Below are 16,401 nucleotides of genomic sequence, written 5' to 3'. Positions count from 1 at the left end.
TAGACGTGGTCACTGACTTTACCTACTAAACAAAAATAATATCGATTCAAAACGTGGCCTTAAGTGTACAGTATGTAATCGACACGCGTTAATCTCTAGTACAGCGGGTTTTAAATCTCCTTTACGCATTACTAAGATAGCATACTCAAAAGGGAGGGACTTAAGTTTTGCAGACTCCTACAGGTTTAGCTGTTTGTTTGTATCCTTGGGGGGAGATGCAGGTCCCTTCGCATGCATAATAAAACTTCCCTTGTGCTCACAGAAGACGCAATGTGTGGTTCATCTTCAAACCACAGAGCCACCTCCTGCACAGCATTTAAAACACTGTCTAAACTTCAACCATCGACAGCCTGCCTGTAAGTAGAGGATTAAAAATAATTTTATAATGTCCATTATAATTTTCCCTCTGCTTTGTTATTTGTGTACGAATGGGTTAATCGAGTCTAATTTAATTTTTGATCTAGATTAGTGATAATGTCGTTGATAAATTAATGTTCTATCGTTAATTTACTTTAACATGCGATTATTTTGGCAACTGACAGTTAAATTATTCAACCATCACGGATAAAGGATATGAAAGGAGCTTATGCGCAAGTAATTTTGGAAAAAAGCAAAGCACGTTGTTGTTCATGGTAAGTTCAGCGATATTTAAACATTATATTGAAGTTAGACTATGTCAAAAACTGTTTTTACTCCAAAAGTATTGAACTCTTTTGTTTTAAGTAGTTTCGTACAAATGATTGGTACATAAAACGAATTGAAGTAAAAACACCTGAGCTACCTCATGCTGTTGAGCTCTGGTGAAGAGTGGTTTGATTGATCGATTGGATATTCATAGTTAAATAGAGGAAGGTTATGTGGAATTCCGTGGTAGAAAAGACTACAAACTAATGAAATGAGCAATATCCAGTGGTAATAAAGAAGTTAATTCTATATTTAACCCAGGAAGTCAATCGAGCAAAAGTTCTCATTTACAGCAACAATGTGATGAGCACCTACTGTATTTATAAAGCAGAACATTGTGAGAGAAGAGCTTTCTTCAGGCATGTAACTGTAACAGTAATTAGCAGTAGTCTTCAGTAGTTAACAGTTATACATGAGATCTGAACCCACAGCCTGGGGCAGACACCAGAACACTAACCACTGGTCCCTTAAGACTAATCAAAATCTCTTGTCCATTTATTTTCTGGGCTGTTTTAGACTTGTCAGCCTTCTACAAGGATATGAGTTTTTTATGGAGTTTACCTCTCCTTTTAGCAAAGTGACATACTGTACAGTATAACAACATATAGAGGCAAATATTTAAAATTATGTAGCACTGAAAATAGAGTAGAAACCACTGCAGAAGCATGCCATGTTTTTGCTTCCAGCTGCTTATTGCAGTTGCTGTGCAATACATTCACTTTATTGAACACATCTCATATAACTTGTGTTTTTATTGCACTAAGGCATACATATCTTTTCATTTACATGTAGCTACCATTATGTACAGTGTAAATACCACTTTCACTTTTTTACACATTCTGTTTTGTTTTTCTGATATCATTTAATAGAAACATATTTCAACAGCTTAAGAGACTGTCCTTCTTCAGTCTCTCATTGCAGTTGATTCACTCCCAGTCCTTTGTAGTGGTTGCTGGCTCCAGTGTGATTTGGAATGGTGCGTGTGATGTGCCAAGTCACTGACATAGCACTGATTTACAGAATAAAAAGAGCATTAAACCTGAGCATAAAAGGCGCCCCAGTTCCACTTCAGCCGCCGATATTGTGGAGGCAGGAGGCTGAGACTGGATGTAATGGTGCGAGTTACTGAATTATCACAGCAATGTTCTTCAGGGGTTATTAGTCGATGATCTTATTCTGCAGAGGTTAAAATGGAAAGCTGATTCAGCAAGTTACTTGAGGTTAAATCCATACCAAAGAGTAAAAAGAAAGAAGAAAAACTGCAACATTTCAGTTGTGCAGCCTTCTTCAGATACAGTAGGTATCACACTTTCCAAAGTGTGTATCATAGACTTCAAGGATCCAAGTGGTTGTGTATCACAGTCTATATGTTATAAGAGTTATTATCCAAGAATCACCAGTTGTATGCCTTACTTTATCAGGTAAAATATTGTAGTCTCTACATGTTACCTGGGGAAAACTTTCTAATTAACTTAAACTTTTTAAATTAAAAAACTTTTTAAATTGAAATTAACTTTTGATTTAAAATTAAATTTGTATTAAAATTCTACTATGTACAGTTCCTACTATATACATGCATATATTCCTCCATGTATGTATACAGTTACCTCCTAACCAATTCATATCCTTGATACATTTTATTTTATAAAAAAGACAATCAGGCATATGTTGTGTTTTTTTATATTATGTCAAGAACCTTCTATCATGACTATCAGTGACTATCCGTCAACATACTGACACATTTCTAAATACATTATATTAAAATGAACTCCATCCAACTTTGATATCCCCAAGAAGGAGCTGCTTTAACCTTTGTTAAGTTCAGGTCTTTCCCAGATGGGGTTTTGACTTTTTCAGCTCCTCCAGGCTCAGTGCCTGCTCAAGTGCAAGTGGCTGCTTGTGACCTTCAGTTTCACTCACGTCGTAAATCATCAGCTGGGGACTGTGATGGCTAATAAAATATTACTGTTCTTATGTTGCCTTACCCATTTTTTACCAAAATGTCCTGTGACTGTTCAGTTCTAACAAAGACATCAATACCAGAGGGTGGAAATAGTCCTAAAGCAGAAAAAACTCCCATGTTTCACAGATGGGAAGATGCGTTAAATATACCGTTGGAGAGAATACCTAATAAGCTCACCCAGTGAGACTAAGCTTCACCCAGCCACAGCTCATGGTCTTATTGCATCCTCTTCCTGACAGGGCAACAACCATCCCATTTGCCTTTACCATTTTGATGGATACATACAGTAGGTTGAAAGTTGGATGTCCATACTATGGACTTTTATAGGCAATTTCTGACATTCCACATGAAGGCATCTGTGTGCAGCTTCTTTTACCTCTGGGTGACAATCAGCATGATTTTCAGAAGTTTCTAGAAAACTCCAGAGAGTTTTTACAGCATTCCTTTAACATAACAACAGCCTATAATTTAAGGGTATGAATACAGTTGGAGGCAAGTGAGTATACACACAGTATGCTACTGTACATGTATAACAGAAACATGGAACATGTCTCCAACATGTGTTCTCATCCATTTTCCTCCTGTTGCCATGTTACAGGATGTCTTCTGAAATAATATTTACCCCTCATTTTAATGCCTTAACTAACTCAGTTATTTGTATTTCTAATATTATAAACTACTCTGAGTTACCATTGCCATTGAGCTGATAGCTTCCCCATACCTGGCTCCTCCTGCCCCTGGAAGTCACAAGACAGAAAACAGCTTGTGTACTTGCAACTTCACCTCTAGAGTACATCTATGTACAATAGTATTAACGACAATATTTCAACTCATTTTTCATTATTGTTATATACTAATGTGTAACATAGTTTAGAAAATAACTGTGACTAATGCATTATGCTTTTGATCAATAAGAATTAAGGTACTTTAAAAAGATTTTCAAAATGTCATCTTTGTCAATGTACGTAAGTGTTTAAAATATCACAAAGCTCTGTGTGATTACACAAATGATCTGCTCTGTACACAATTTCCCGTATGGTGATATTTTCCTTTAGGAGGTGCTCACCACTGTGTGGCCGTGAACGCATCATGGCGGCATTCAAAGGAATTTGGACCCAGTCATTCTGGAGAGCTGTTTCTGGGGAGTTCTTGGCGACACTGATTTTTGTCCTCCTCTGTCTTGGGTCCACGATAAACTGGAGCGCGAAAGAGAAGCAAATACCAGCAGATCTGGTGCTCATTTCCCTGTGTTTCGGACTCAGCATTGCAACCATGGTGCAGTGCTTTGGACACATCAGCGGTGCGCACATTAATCCCGCTGTGACTGCTGCCATGGTCTGCACCAAGAAGCTCAGCCTAGCCAAGGCTGTCTTTTATGTGATAGCCCAGTGCCTTGGAGCCATTGTCGGGGCTGGAATCCTCTACCTTGTGACCCCTAGTGATGTTAGAGGCACCCTGGGTGTAACTGCGGTAAGTTTAAACAATTTCGCGAATGAGAGATCTTTATTTTCTTCATCAGTGGGCTCTACGTGTGGGCCAGTGAAAGTGGGAAACACAGTGGCAGGTCAGGAACACCAGGAAGCTCCCAGATGAGAGAAGGACATTCATTAGACAGCCAGTAGGTCACTGATCTGAGAATGTCATGCAGTTGTTTCCTGAAAGAAGACAAGTCCATCAGCTTCACAAACACACATGGCTGGGAAGCATGTTCCAGATCCCCAGAAGAATAAAAGTGATGTTAGCTTCCAACTAAGTTTGCATTTATTTCAGTGAGTAAAAAAGACAGATGTGGGCTTGTCTGAGAATGATGAAGTCCTGCACAACAAGAGGGGACCAAGGCTGTTTCAGAGAAAAAAACTACCTTGCTTGGTAGTGAGAGTGGGAGCAGGGAAATGTTGGAGTAAAAACATACAGTATTATCTCTTCCCTTTTGGTATTTCAGTTGGCAATAGACCCATTGTTTCAATTAAATTTTTGTCTTATCCTTTGTCTATGACAAAGTCTGTACTTACACTTGAGTTTATTTATCAGTTGTTTTGGTTTTTTGGCAGTGCTTAAAAGACTTTAGATATGTATTTAAATGCTCTTGTCTTTCATATGACACAGGGGGACAAAATAAACCAGTAAAAAGAATTTTTGCTTGTGATTCAGCTGAAAAAAGCACTTAACTTATGTTCAGACTGGAAAGGGTTGTATCCTGTTTTCACTAGCTCTGTGTTTTTAACAGGTCAGTCCCAAGATCTCTGTTGGCCACGCACTGGTGGTTGAGCTGTTCATTACCTTTGAGCTGGTTTTCACTGTCTTTGCCACTTGCGATTCCAAACGCAGGGACCTCAAGGGCTCGGCAGCTTTGGCAATAGGCTTCGCCGTCACAATCGGACACCTTTTTGCTGTAAGTTTCGGGAAATTGATTTCAAGAATAGAATCTTTTTGTTTTTTTACACTTTCCACTTTGTACTTCCATTCCATTTATTCCACCCTTGCATCTCTTTTACTCTTGGCCCTACGGAAAGGCAGAAGCAAACGAAGGGAGCAGTTCAATGCGGTGCATATACAAATGGAATCATGGGGACCACATTCCCATGATCAGCAACAGTGGTCTTGGAACAACGTCTTGCAGAGTTGCTCCATGCCCTTCTGTGCTGCAGACCATAAGTGATATACACCATGCTCAGAATGATGTAGCTCCCTCTGGTGTGTACTGTTGTTATGCCTGGGAACACATTCCCAATGGTGCCATTTGCATATGCACCTAAACTCACTGCCCCATGTTGCACAGTTGTCATGATACAGTTGCTAGATTGCCAAATGTGCTCACATAGTAGTTTTCTAAGCAGGCCTATAGGTTATTAGTCTTGTTTTTACATGCCAAGCATCTGTTCAAGATATAGTGAGCAGAAGCACTGCAAAGCTGCTGCTTTTGGCCAGATCCTGTGACAAAACTAACAAGGAGAATATGCAAACCTACATGAACCTAGAACTACATGTGGTGGAAATATCTCTTATAGATTTGTTAAACATTAATTCAAGCCAGATGTAAAATTTAAAGTGAATTAACTGTCGTATTATATATGGAGTGAATAGCTGTTTGTGAAACTCCAGAGAAATCTATAGAGGGGTAGTAAAGAAACATAAATTTCCTAAGGTAAACAAAGTAGAACAGGTGTCATTGTCAAAGATTATAGTTTAAGGATCATTACTTATCTCAATAAATTAATTTTTCAGTGGTGTACAAAGATTTTGTCTTTGTTGACTGAAATATGAGACTACTGAAGAGTCATTATAAAATAAGTAATACTGTATGTGTCTAGAAAGGTTTGCGACCTCCCAATATGAATATGGGAATTAGAATTAGAGTTTCTTACTGTAAAGCCTTTGTACAATCGAAACCAGACTTTTCTTAAACAAGAGTTTATATTTATCCCTTCGGTGTTTTTAAGATAGAATGGTGTATGAACTAGAAAAAGCTAAATAATTAAGAAGCAGTGTATGTAAAAGAATTTGTAAATCTTTAGTTTACTGAGCTTTAAGAGGGTAATGAGAATTAGATGATTGGATAACAAGTCAGCAAGGGCAGTAAATAGTTTCTGAACATATTTGTCAAAAAGTGTTGGCTTGTTTTTTTTTAACATACAGTTTAATAGAAACATATATTTCTACAATTAAAATAGATTTCAGTGGACCTCAGAAAAACAGGAGTTGATGCTCATCAGTCTGGAAAGGATTACAAAACAATTTCTAAACATTTGGGACTCCTTCTACCCAGTGTCAGACAATTGGAAAATATTCAAGACCACAGTGACTCTGCCCAGGACCAGTTATCCTGCCAAGATCAAGTCACAGAGAACCCCAGAGTAACACCTAAGGATCTGCAGGACACTATGTCTGTTGCTAATATCAGTGTTCACACCTAAACCATCTGGAAAACCAGAAATAGGAATGATTTTCGTGGGAGAATCGTGGCAGGAAGAAACCATTGCTCTCTAAAAAGAACATTGTAGCTTGCCTTAAGTTTGCCAAAGAGCAACTGGATGTTCCACAAGACTGCTGGAAGAATATTCATTTTTGGACACAAAGAGAAATATTTTATATGGTGAAAACCAAACCAAAATCTTTATCTTTTAGGGATGCAAGGAGTCACAGAGCAGCCCAGTGAAGATTTGAGATTAGTTTATTCTGTGAGGAAAACAGCCATTTCCAGGGAGCTCTAGCAGAAGGCACACACAAGGTGCATTTCCCACAGTGTCCCAAATTACAGCAGCGTTTATAGTAGAGTCCAGCTATGGTCACCCTAATTTATTACCGTACTGTAAATGATGGTGTTTGAGTGGCCATTCCACTAATGGCCCAGTGGCTATTCCTGATGATATTATACCTGCCTTTCAGCTATTCCTAGGATGTTATGTACAACAACGGGCTGTTTGAAAATTCACTCCAGCCAGGTCAGGAGTAATGACCCCAGTCAAGAGTCAGATTTCCACAATCTTAACCCCATTGAAATGCTATTGCAAAACCTGAAGTGAGCTGTTCATGCAAGGAACCCTCAAACTTTACAGACTCTAAATAGTTCTGAGAGGAAGAATTGTCCAAAATTCACAAAAGCTGATGCGAGAGATTAATGAACAGTTACAGGAAACATATACTGTAGCTGAAGTAAATTCTGCCCAAGGAGGTGCCTCTAGTTACTGTCTCTAGGAATTCACATACTCTATTCAGATAATGCTATTTGATGTTGGATCATTTTGTTAATTAAATAATCTAAATATATCTTGTGTCTGTGGTATACTTTTAATCAGGTTATCTTTATTTTTTAATGTGATAGTCATGCAGATTTAATTACATTTTAGGTAAAAAATGTACAAGAATATGGCCCACAGTATTAGGTTCACGGGTTAACTTTATTTAGCAATGGATGGAAGTACTGTATGTGCAAGATAATTGAAATTTTAAAGGTGACGCTATTGAATAATCACAAAAATATATTAGTGGCTTTATAGACTATACAGATACAGATTTTAAATTAAGATTAGCATGATACCCTTTTAATACTTTTGTTAAGCAAAGTTTCTACATGTGCTTTTATGTGCTAATACATTCCTTGCTTATGTTCATTATTATTCTTCATTCATTGTTATGTAATAAACGAGCATTGATTAATCAATTTGGTTCTAATGGATATTCTTTTCAGATAAATTATACAGGAGCAAGTATGAACCCCGCCCGCTCATTTGGGCCTGCTGTTATTACAGGACTATGGGAAGACCACTGGGTAAGACTTTCCTAAATATATTATTGCGAATCATATGGCCACAGTGTGATCTTGTCTCTGTGTGTAAATGTACAGTACAATATAATTCAGTTTGAAATGCCATGATAAAGCTGATACTAAAATACCAACCAGGTTCCAATATACAGGCACAGCAGAAGGCAGAGAAGCAGACACCACCACGCACACACTCACACCAGGGCCAGCTTTCCCAGAAGCCAGTTAACCCACCGGCACGTCTCTGGACTGTGGGAGGAAACCAGAGCACCTGGTCGAAAACCCACATAAACACAGGGAGAACATACAAACCATGTGCAGTCAGCACCCCATGTTCAGAACCCAGCACTGTGAGACACAATGCTGACCACTGACCCTGCACCACCTAGTCAGGCTGTAGTATAGCTCTAATCTGAGTGTGATTGTAGTGTTCTAATAAGCAAAAATGTCAAAGAGCTATTTTTATATGACAGATGTTTCATTTTGTCAACTGTAATACTCATGTCTGTAGAAGACACTGTAGTATGGTGGTGTTGGTCCTGAGGGGCTGCAGTCCAGCAGGTATTGTGTGTTTAAGTCAAGGTCGTGTGGAACTGAGCAGTGAGGAGCTGAACTGCAGCTCCTGGACTGGGACTGGAACCCCTGCAGTAGACAATATTTTCTCAGTAAACTAGAAAGCAGTAACTTGTGAAGCTCTTTGAAAATGTGATGCTGAAGAAACCCTCATCCTTGCAGATAAGAAAAAAGAAAAGCTGTTATTATTTCCCTGTTGATCCCTTCCAACACACAGTGGATTTATCTCTTGAAACTATTTTATCTCAAATACTCCACATCATTCCATATATTGAAATAGCCAAACTCTTTCATTGAAAAGTGTTTGAAGATGGGTTAACAGTTTTCATCATATAACGTGTAAACTCAATTAACAGTTTCACAATCCACACTGTATCAGTTCAGTTAGCTCCTTAAGTATTACAATATATTGCTTCTGATAATCATCAATGACATATTACAGAACTAGTTGCAGCAAAACTATATAATGGTGTAGAAAGACTGCAGCATGCGTAGCACAGGCCTACAAAAATAATGGATAACAACTGGGTTTATTTAAAACTTGAAGTTTAATTTAACGTAAGGTAATTTTTAAGCACCTTCCTAGCTAATGAGTTGCTGCAATAAAAAGATATTACTATAAGATGGTGAAGGTACAGTTTTTAAATAGTGGATTGTATCTCTGTAGTACCAGTTTGGCTGTATTTTCAGCAGGAGAATAACTTGCTTTCCCGGCTGTAGGTGTACTGGGTCGGCCCAGTCTTGGGTGGCATCATTGCAGGTGCTCTGTACGAGTACCTGTACTGCCCAGACCCGGATATGAAGAAACGCCTTAAAGAGGCCTTCTCTAAGGGCTCTTACTCCTCTGGGAAATACAAGGAGGTAGAAGACTGCAGGAGTCAGGGGGAAATAGAAGACCTGGCGATTAAACCGGGTACCGTCCATGTCATCGATGTGGACAGGGATGAGAAGAAAGACCCCACCAGTGAGGTGCTGTCCTCTGTATGACTAGCAAGGAGCCCTGGAAAAGGAGACAAATCTCTAAAACTCTGTCAGTACTTTGTTTCCACCCTCAAAGAAACAGATCTCCTGTGAAAAGAATAAAAAACCTTCCTGTCTATGAAAGGTAACACCGGCAAACTGTGGATGCATTGTATTATCGTTTTTAAGAGCCAGCCACTGTGGCAGTTCATTTGCAATGAAGGGTGTTTGAATCACCTCCGGGAGGGTGGCAAATTGCTTTGGTCAATGTTCATTTCACTTCAGTCTCATTTCCAATATGATCTCTTAATACGACAATAAAACATTACTTATTTTGGGTTTGTTACTTTTCCATGTGCAAGATACCTGACTTTAACATTAATCTAAGACAATCGTAGCATATAGCCTTGTAGTGGATCTGTAGCTTTGCTTCAAATTTCAGAAACTCAGGGTTTTCTCCTTTCTTAGTGCTTATCTTGGCATAGTTGTTCTGTGTTGTAATGAGAATGCTCTATGCTGTACAGTCTATCACTAAATATTTCTTGGCTACCTAGTGGCACAATATTAAGCATTTTGCCAAATCTCCAGATGTAAAGTGCTAGGCAAGTACCTGTCAGCTGTAACACTGTTCAAAATGCAGCTCTTGAGATTAGCACTATTCCATGTTTAGTAACCCACTGAAATTGCTAAATGTAATGCAAACTTTTATCAGATGAATGGCATGAGAAAAAACATGCATAAATTATAATGAAGTTAGTGCTGCCTGTCAACATTAATTTAATCTAAGACCTTTTATAGTGCATAAGCACTTGCACTTTTCAAGCTGCTTTTTACAGAAAGTTTGTGATATTTTGTATTTTTGTGTGTATTTTTGTGTATCTGCATACTGTACATTTCAGTTCATAAAACACATGCAGACTCCTTTAATGTCATTTCACAAACATTTTGCTTAACCTTTGGCTAAATGGATTAATTTCCTAATCTTTTAACTGAATAATTCCTAGTACACAGGACTGAAATGGGTTCCAGTGGTATTTCTTCATGTGTGCCCAAATACCCCTGTTGTAGTTTCAGAACAGCATCAGAATTTTTTCATTTATTCAGCCAAGTCAACTAATACTAAAGCAATTGTCCCTCAATTTCTACAACCTATGTCTACAATCTTTGTCTTAAATAATCAAATATTGCTTTATTAAACAGTAAAATAGTTTAATATTTATCATTTTAAATAACCATAAGATTACAAGATAGAAAGTTAAATATGTATTATTTAAAGAGAAGATTAATTCTATTAAAAAAGAAAACAACCTACTCAAAGTCTAGATGAGACGATTATTCACAGGTTTTGTCATCTGGCTCTTTTTACTATCAATAGATCAGCAGACGGTGATATCACAGTTAATCACTTCATTTTAGTGAAAAAAAATCTTAGACAAATTTTGAAACACACCCATTTGACCCTCAACCCATAGGGAGACTTTCCAAAAAAAACTGATTTTTTGCATATTTTCTATGGCTCAAAGTGGGGCTTTTAAGATAGTAGAACCTATTAAAACATGTTAAAGTGTGTATTTTCATTTTGGTATCATTCTTGGTATCTGTGGATTTTTATAAAAAAGTGATGTAAAACAAACAAAAATACTTTCAAAATCTGTAGAACAATGATTGTCCATGTGGTCCCAGTGAGGCAGCCTTATTAATCCCTGCAGGAAATAGTATATTTTTCATACAGACCACACAGCTCTTTCAAGTTAATACAATTTGTGGAAAAAATAATGAAATTGTTATTTTCTTTATTCTTTTAGGAATTAAAAGAAGTAATATACATTGTATATTGTTCTATGTCATGTCAGTGTACATATGTATTGTCATCATTTTATGTCTGTTTTGTATCCATTTTATCCTGTCATTGGAACTCCATGTATGGCAGTTGTGACACTAATAAACAGTGATAGAACTCGTGTGTTGTTGTACGTTTGCAATGGTTGCAGCTCATGGAAGCAGACAGTGGTCTGAGGTTCAAGTACAGAAGCCATGTGCAGGTCGAGACGAGCGGCCTAGCGAGCTGTGGGAAACAGGCAAACAGAGTCAGAGTCAGGGTCCGAGGACAGAGCAGGCTTGTAGCCAGGCAGCAGAAGGATTTAGCAACAACATAAACACAGTCCAGAGAAGCAACCCAAGGACGTAGTGGGGCTCACAGCCATGGAATAACAGTACAAAGCACCCAGGGCAAATCCAGGAGAGTTTTTAAACAGAGGTTCAGGGAGGAGGTCAGACTTTAGCTTCTCCCGTATACACACTTTTAAACTCTTGCTTTCTGAGTGACCTTTTGCTCATTTTTCTCACACTCAGCATTCACTCTTCCCAGAGACGGACCTCACCTCCCAATTCTCCATCTCTGAATTTTATCCTTTATCATCCCTGCGCCTCCCACAGGCTCAGAGCTAGGCTCCCAGCCCACCATCTCTCAGACTTTCCTAGCACAGCCAGATGATACCTCATTTCAGCTTGTTATCTGTAACGTTGGTCTTGCTATGACACACATACAGTGTAAACACCCAGACCTGTTCAGCCCCCAGACAATGTTGTAGGATGTTCCACCATCTCCTTGCTGTGCAACTGCCATTTCTTGGTGAAAGCTGGCTAGTCGCTGTTTTCTTCTGTTGAAGGCATTTAAGAGCATTTGAGCAAATTGCAGGGGTAGAGAACTCTTGTCCTGGAGTTTATTTCTAATTTTCATTCCATCTCAGAGCTTAATAACTTCATTGAACTGACTACTGCAGGTGGACAAAAAGTCACAACAGCTTTGTTTTCCAAGGTTTAATCAGGTGCTAACATAATTCCCTCTAGACCTTGCAGGAACTCTGTACATTCCTGTAAGAAACAAATAAGATAAGGTCCTTTGGCCTTTCTAGCTTCTCTGTTTGCTATTATCTTAATCATTCAAGCGTCCCATCATGTCTTGAAAGAAGACAATGTGCCATCTTTAACATCATGGATGGTATGAAACATTTTGCCATTTGCACAAAAGCCATGCTGTAAAAAAGTGCCTGCTTGCATTCTCTTATTCATGTTTTACTGTTGTTTCAGAAAAGGTTCACTGAGTTGACTTGAATAGGAGAGAAGGCTGTGTGGATTTGCATTGTCCTGCTGTAAAATGAACACTTCAGTACAATCTGTTAGATAAAAGACCTTTGTTTATGTATCACCGATCAGTTAGGTTACTCTCATCCTGCACTGAAGACGTTGTATTAAAAAACACCTCCACTGCCCTGCCACCCTGATGTTGTACCCTTGAGCAAGGAACTTGAATCATATTTCTCCAGTGAAATACCCTGCTGTGTAAATGGGTATCCTTCAGGTTATCATTATAAATTAGTATTTCTTCTCAAATTAAATATCTAGAAAAAAAAACAGGCGGTCTAAACAATTCAACAGCCAGCGGAAGGCTAGCCACACTGTCACCACACATTGTCTTCTGTGAAGACTGTCATATTTACTGGTGAATACAGAAATCCACCACTCTCTTTGACACAATCTCAGATTAAACAGATGATGTGTCGGTGTTGTCTGTCAGCTGTCAACACCCCTGAATGGCCTCAAAGCATGCATTTCATTTTCACGCACATGGTAAGGTACAAGTGTCCTGCTGATGCACGGGCTGGTTCACCCTTCAACCATTCTGAAGACGGGTGGGTGTGTCCTGGGCTAGTGTGACCCTGCTGTCCAGGACATGTCACATCCCTCACTGCTGATAGCAGCCAGGTGATCTGTGTCATTCGTATAGGGCACAGTTTTTACTCTTGTGTTAATCAAAACCGTCTTTTTGAATGGATCCATAGAGAATTTTAATAAACTTATTTTGGAAATTTTAATTCAATGTAAATACCCAATACTGAGCACCAGCCATTTGATGAAATATCATGATGTGAGCCAAGTATTCTGTTAGATACATACTGTTGTAACAGACAAATAAGTTCTGGATCCCGAGATGAAGTTTAAACAGATGAGTTTTATTGCACGCACACAATAAAACCAAAGTATTGTTTGAAATACCGGTACAAAACTTCCAGTTTATATAGCCCTTTTCAGCCGCTTTTGACGTAGCTTGTTACCATGGTAATGGGCAGAGGTCACGGTGTTCGGACAGTCCCCCAGGCTTTGACCACTCTTAATGGTCAGTTTTAGGTTTCCTTCGTTGGGGGGGGTTCTAGCTGGCATCTGGAATCCTTATCAGTTATCCCCCTTTCCTGCCATAACCCTAAGCCTGGAATGTTTTGTGTCACAAGAAGTCCAGTCCTTGTGCAGAAAGGAAGCAGTTAACCCCTTCTTCACATCTTATATCTTTCTTCAATACTTTATTTAAAGTTGTATTGTACATTATAAATATATTGCACAAATCCCTAGCATATCTTGCACAAAAAACAGTTGTAAACAGGAAAAAAACAGATGTAAGCAGAGTTTTATGTTTAGTCCAAAAACAGGTCAATGTTGCCCCTGCCCAGACACACAGTGGTAGAGTCTTATAGGAGAAGGCAAGAATGACATTCTGTAGCGCTCCCTGTCGCACAGGGACTGGGACTGTTGTCCCAAGACACAACACTACTCGATCATCAACATCACTGTATGATCACTGAATAAAATGTAACTATCTTTATACAGTAAATGTAAAAAATGGGTTACTGATATAAAACCTAGACTGTTGCATTTTAATTTTACATCAGTATACTATCTCAGGAGCAAAACTACATGTATTTGGTTTAGGATGTTGGTAGATATACAGTATGTAGCATTTCATTGCAACCTCAACAAGTTTTCAAGTTTTTAAAAACTGTTGTTCCAGATTTAAACACTGCAGAAAGACCTTTAAAGTTTGTGGCTTGAGATGAATTCTGGGAGATTCTAAAATGTTCTCAGAGGCCCTAAGCTTCTCAGACCATCACAACTCAGAATGTATGCATGTTTTTCTCTGCATTCATTATCCATCATGTCTGTTTTCTGTTGTGTTCTTTTGTTTTTTGGCATTTTTATGTCACTTTGCACAGTATATTAAATTTCAAGTTTCACATTTATTATCATGAGTAACTGAGTACAATGAAATTACTTGATATCCCCTTGGTGTATATACTTGTTTTTCACCATTCATGGAGAGTTTAGGATCATAACTCCAACAAATAAGGAGCACTGGGTGTACACAAATGAGATATGTACAACATTCAATTCAATTCAATTCAACTTTATTGTCATTAAACTTACACAGGTACATAGTATAATGAAAAGTGTTTCTCATTAGTCACTCAGGTGCAGTATATAAATAGGACAGAAGATGAGACAATAGACAGTTACACAATAGCAATAATAGTAATAACATGTAAACGTGACAAAAAACGTAAGAATAACAAACAAAAAGCACCATTGTTTGAGAGCTAATGAAGCCGCTGCGTCCATGCGCGCCGCCATCTTGAGGTCCCAAGACATACCCTAAACATTTCAGAAACTGAACTTTTTACTCCCCACCTTTTGCTGTTTTCAAAGTGATATTCTATGTCAAATACTTTGGAATGTGTGGTGAAAAAAAAAAGAGGTAAAGAAACTTCCTGACTCCACAATCTGTCCCCTCATTACTCTGGACTTAACAGTGAATGTTAAGAGTAACACTGAATATTAGCATGAACTCCATACATGCAAATACATTTATATTGTAAATACATTCGGTATTATGAAAGACTCTTACAGAATACATTTTACTTAATTTGGGGGATTATGCTTCTGTTCTAAAGCTTTCTAAAAGTACTGTAACTGCTGTAGTTTTTCTCTCAGAAACACTGACAAATCAAGTATCTTGAGACATTAGGACACGGTTTGAAGGATGTAAAATCACTTCAGTAACGTGTCGCTAAGCAGGTTGTGGCCAAGTATGTAAAGACCAAAATCTTCAAGTACAAGCAATATTTTCAGCTGTACAGGAAGCCAGTGAAGAGAGGCCTGCAGAGAGTCAATGTGCTGCTTTGTTTCTGCTTTTGTGCACTAGTCGGGAGGAGATTTACAGTGTATTAATGAAATCTTCCAAACACATTTTCTTTTGTTCTTGAGAGCTATACATACTGATTTCTAATCCCATGCAGTGAAGTGCTTTTTACAAATTCATGTATAACAGACTTCAGTGCTGACATGGAGCACAGAGAATAGTTTACAGAAACTTTATAATATTTATAATTTATTTTCTATATTCTATCTTTATAAAAACACGGGAAATACTTGGTTAGGTGCATGAATAATTCATTCAATAAATATGATTTTAATACTAAAACTTGTTTCTCGTTCTACTCAGATGAAGTGAAAAGCTAATCGAACCGGAAGGGACATTTTTCTATAGCTGTGTTAGAGAGCTCCAGTCCTTTCTTGAGCAGCAGGATTTCGGCTAGCAAATTATATAGAAAGTATGTCAAAAGTATTTGTTAAACCAGAAAACTGTTATTGTTGGTACTTGCGTGAAAATGTAACATAAAATAAAATCTGGATGGTTCAGGTGTTGACTTCTTATCAATGTTTACAATACTGTTGGAATTGATGAAGGGATTGTCTTTTGGGAAGTGATAGTGTAGACTTCAGACATTTCATTAGTTTTTTTTTTACTTTCAGAAATCAAAAGTGTATTTCGTTTAAGAATTAGAACTGTTTTTTGGTTTGAATTATCGAATAGTGAGTTGTCCAAACTGTCTCGCCTTAGCAGTCTGTTTTTGTAATGTGAGTTATATACAGGACAATGGCACCACCCACTGGAAACTATTAAATGAAGATGGAAAGCTAAAACCCTTGTATTGTAGAATGTACACATCAATAAGGTTTTACTTCAGAAAAATGTTAACAGATGAGGACAATTCAGTCCATCTAGCTTGTTTAGTTTCTAGTACCTAATTAATTTAAGGAACTCATCCTTCCTTTTCTTGAAAGAAGC

General features: G+C 38.0%; 1 protein-coding gene across 2 annotated transcripts; it reads left to right on the top strand.

Annotated features, from left to right (window-relative positions):
• Positions 1-201: 201 nt before the first annotated feature.
• On the top strand, positions 202-11,406 carry aqp4 (aquaporin 4). Of its 2 annotated transcripts, XM_088918946.1 has the most exons (6): positions 202-356; positions 543-632; positions 3,703-4,117; positions 4,875-5,039; positions 7,836-7,916; positions 9,204-11,406. In XM_088918946.1, exons 2-6 carry the CDS (start codon positions 574-576, stop codon positions 9,468-9,470), a joined length of 987 nt encoding a protein of 328 aa, XP_088775072.1. In that variant the 5' UTR covers positions 202-356; positions 543-573; the 3' UTR covers positions 9,471-11,406. The 2 variants fall into 2 exon arrangements, with proteins under 2 accessions (XP_088775072.1, XP_088775071.1); XM_088918945.1 differs by lacking the exon at positions 543-632 and having other exon boundaries at positions 208-356.
• The last annotated feature ends 4,995 nt before the right edge of the window (positions 11,407-16,401 follow it).

This window comes from Atractosteus spatula, chromosome 6 (genome assembly GCF_055471065.1).
Source record: "Atractosteus spatula isolate fAtrSpa1 chromosome 6, fAtrSpa1.hap1, whole genome shotgun sequence".
Classification (NCBI taxonomy): Eukaryota; Metazoa; Chordata; class Actinopteri; order Semionotiformes; family Lepisosteidae; genus Atractosteus; species Atractosteus spatula.
Note: the sequence above shows the minus strand (reverse complement) of the source record. Positions and strands in the feature narration are given on the sequence as shown.

Excerpts from the sequence above, each read along its gene's own strand:
- aqp4 (XM_088918945.1), top strand. The coding sequence starts at position 232 with ATGCATAATAAAACTTCCCTTGTGCTCACAGAAGACGCAATGTGTGGT. Across the intron at positions 4,118-4,874 it reads GCACCCTGGGTGTAACTGCG|GTCAGTCCCAAGATCTCTGT; the intron begins GTAAGTTTAAAC and ends TGTTTTTAACAG. Across the intron at positions 7,917-9,203 it reads GACTATGGGAAGACCACTGG|GTGTACTGGGTCGGCCCAGT; the intron begins GTAAGACTTTCC and ends TCCCGGCTGTAG.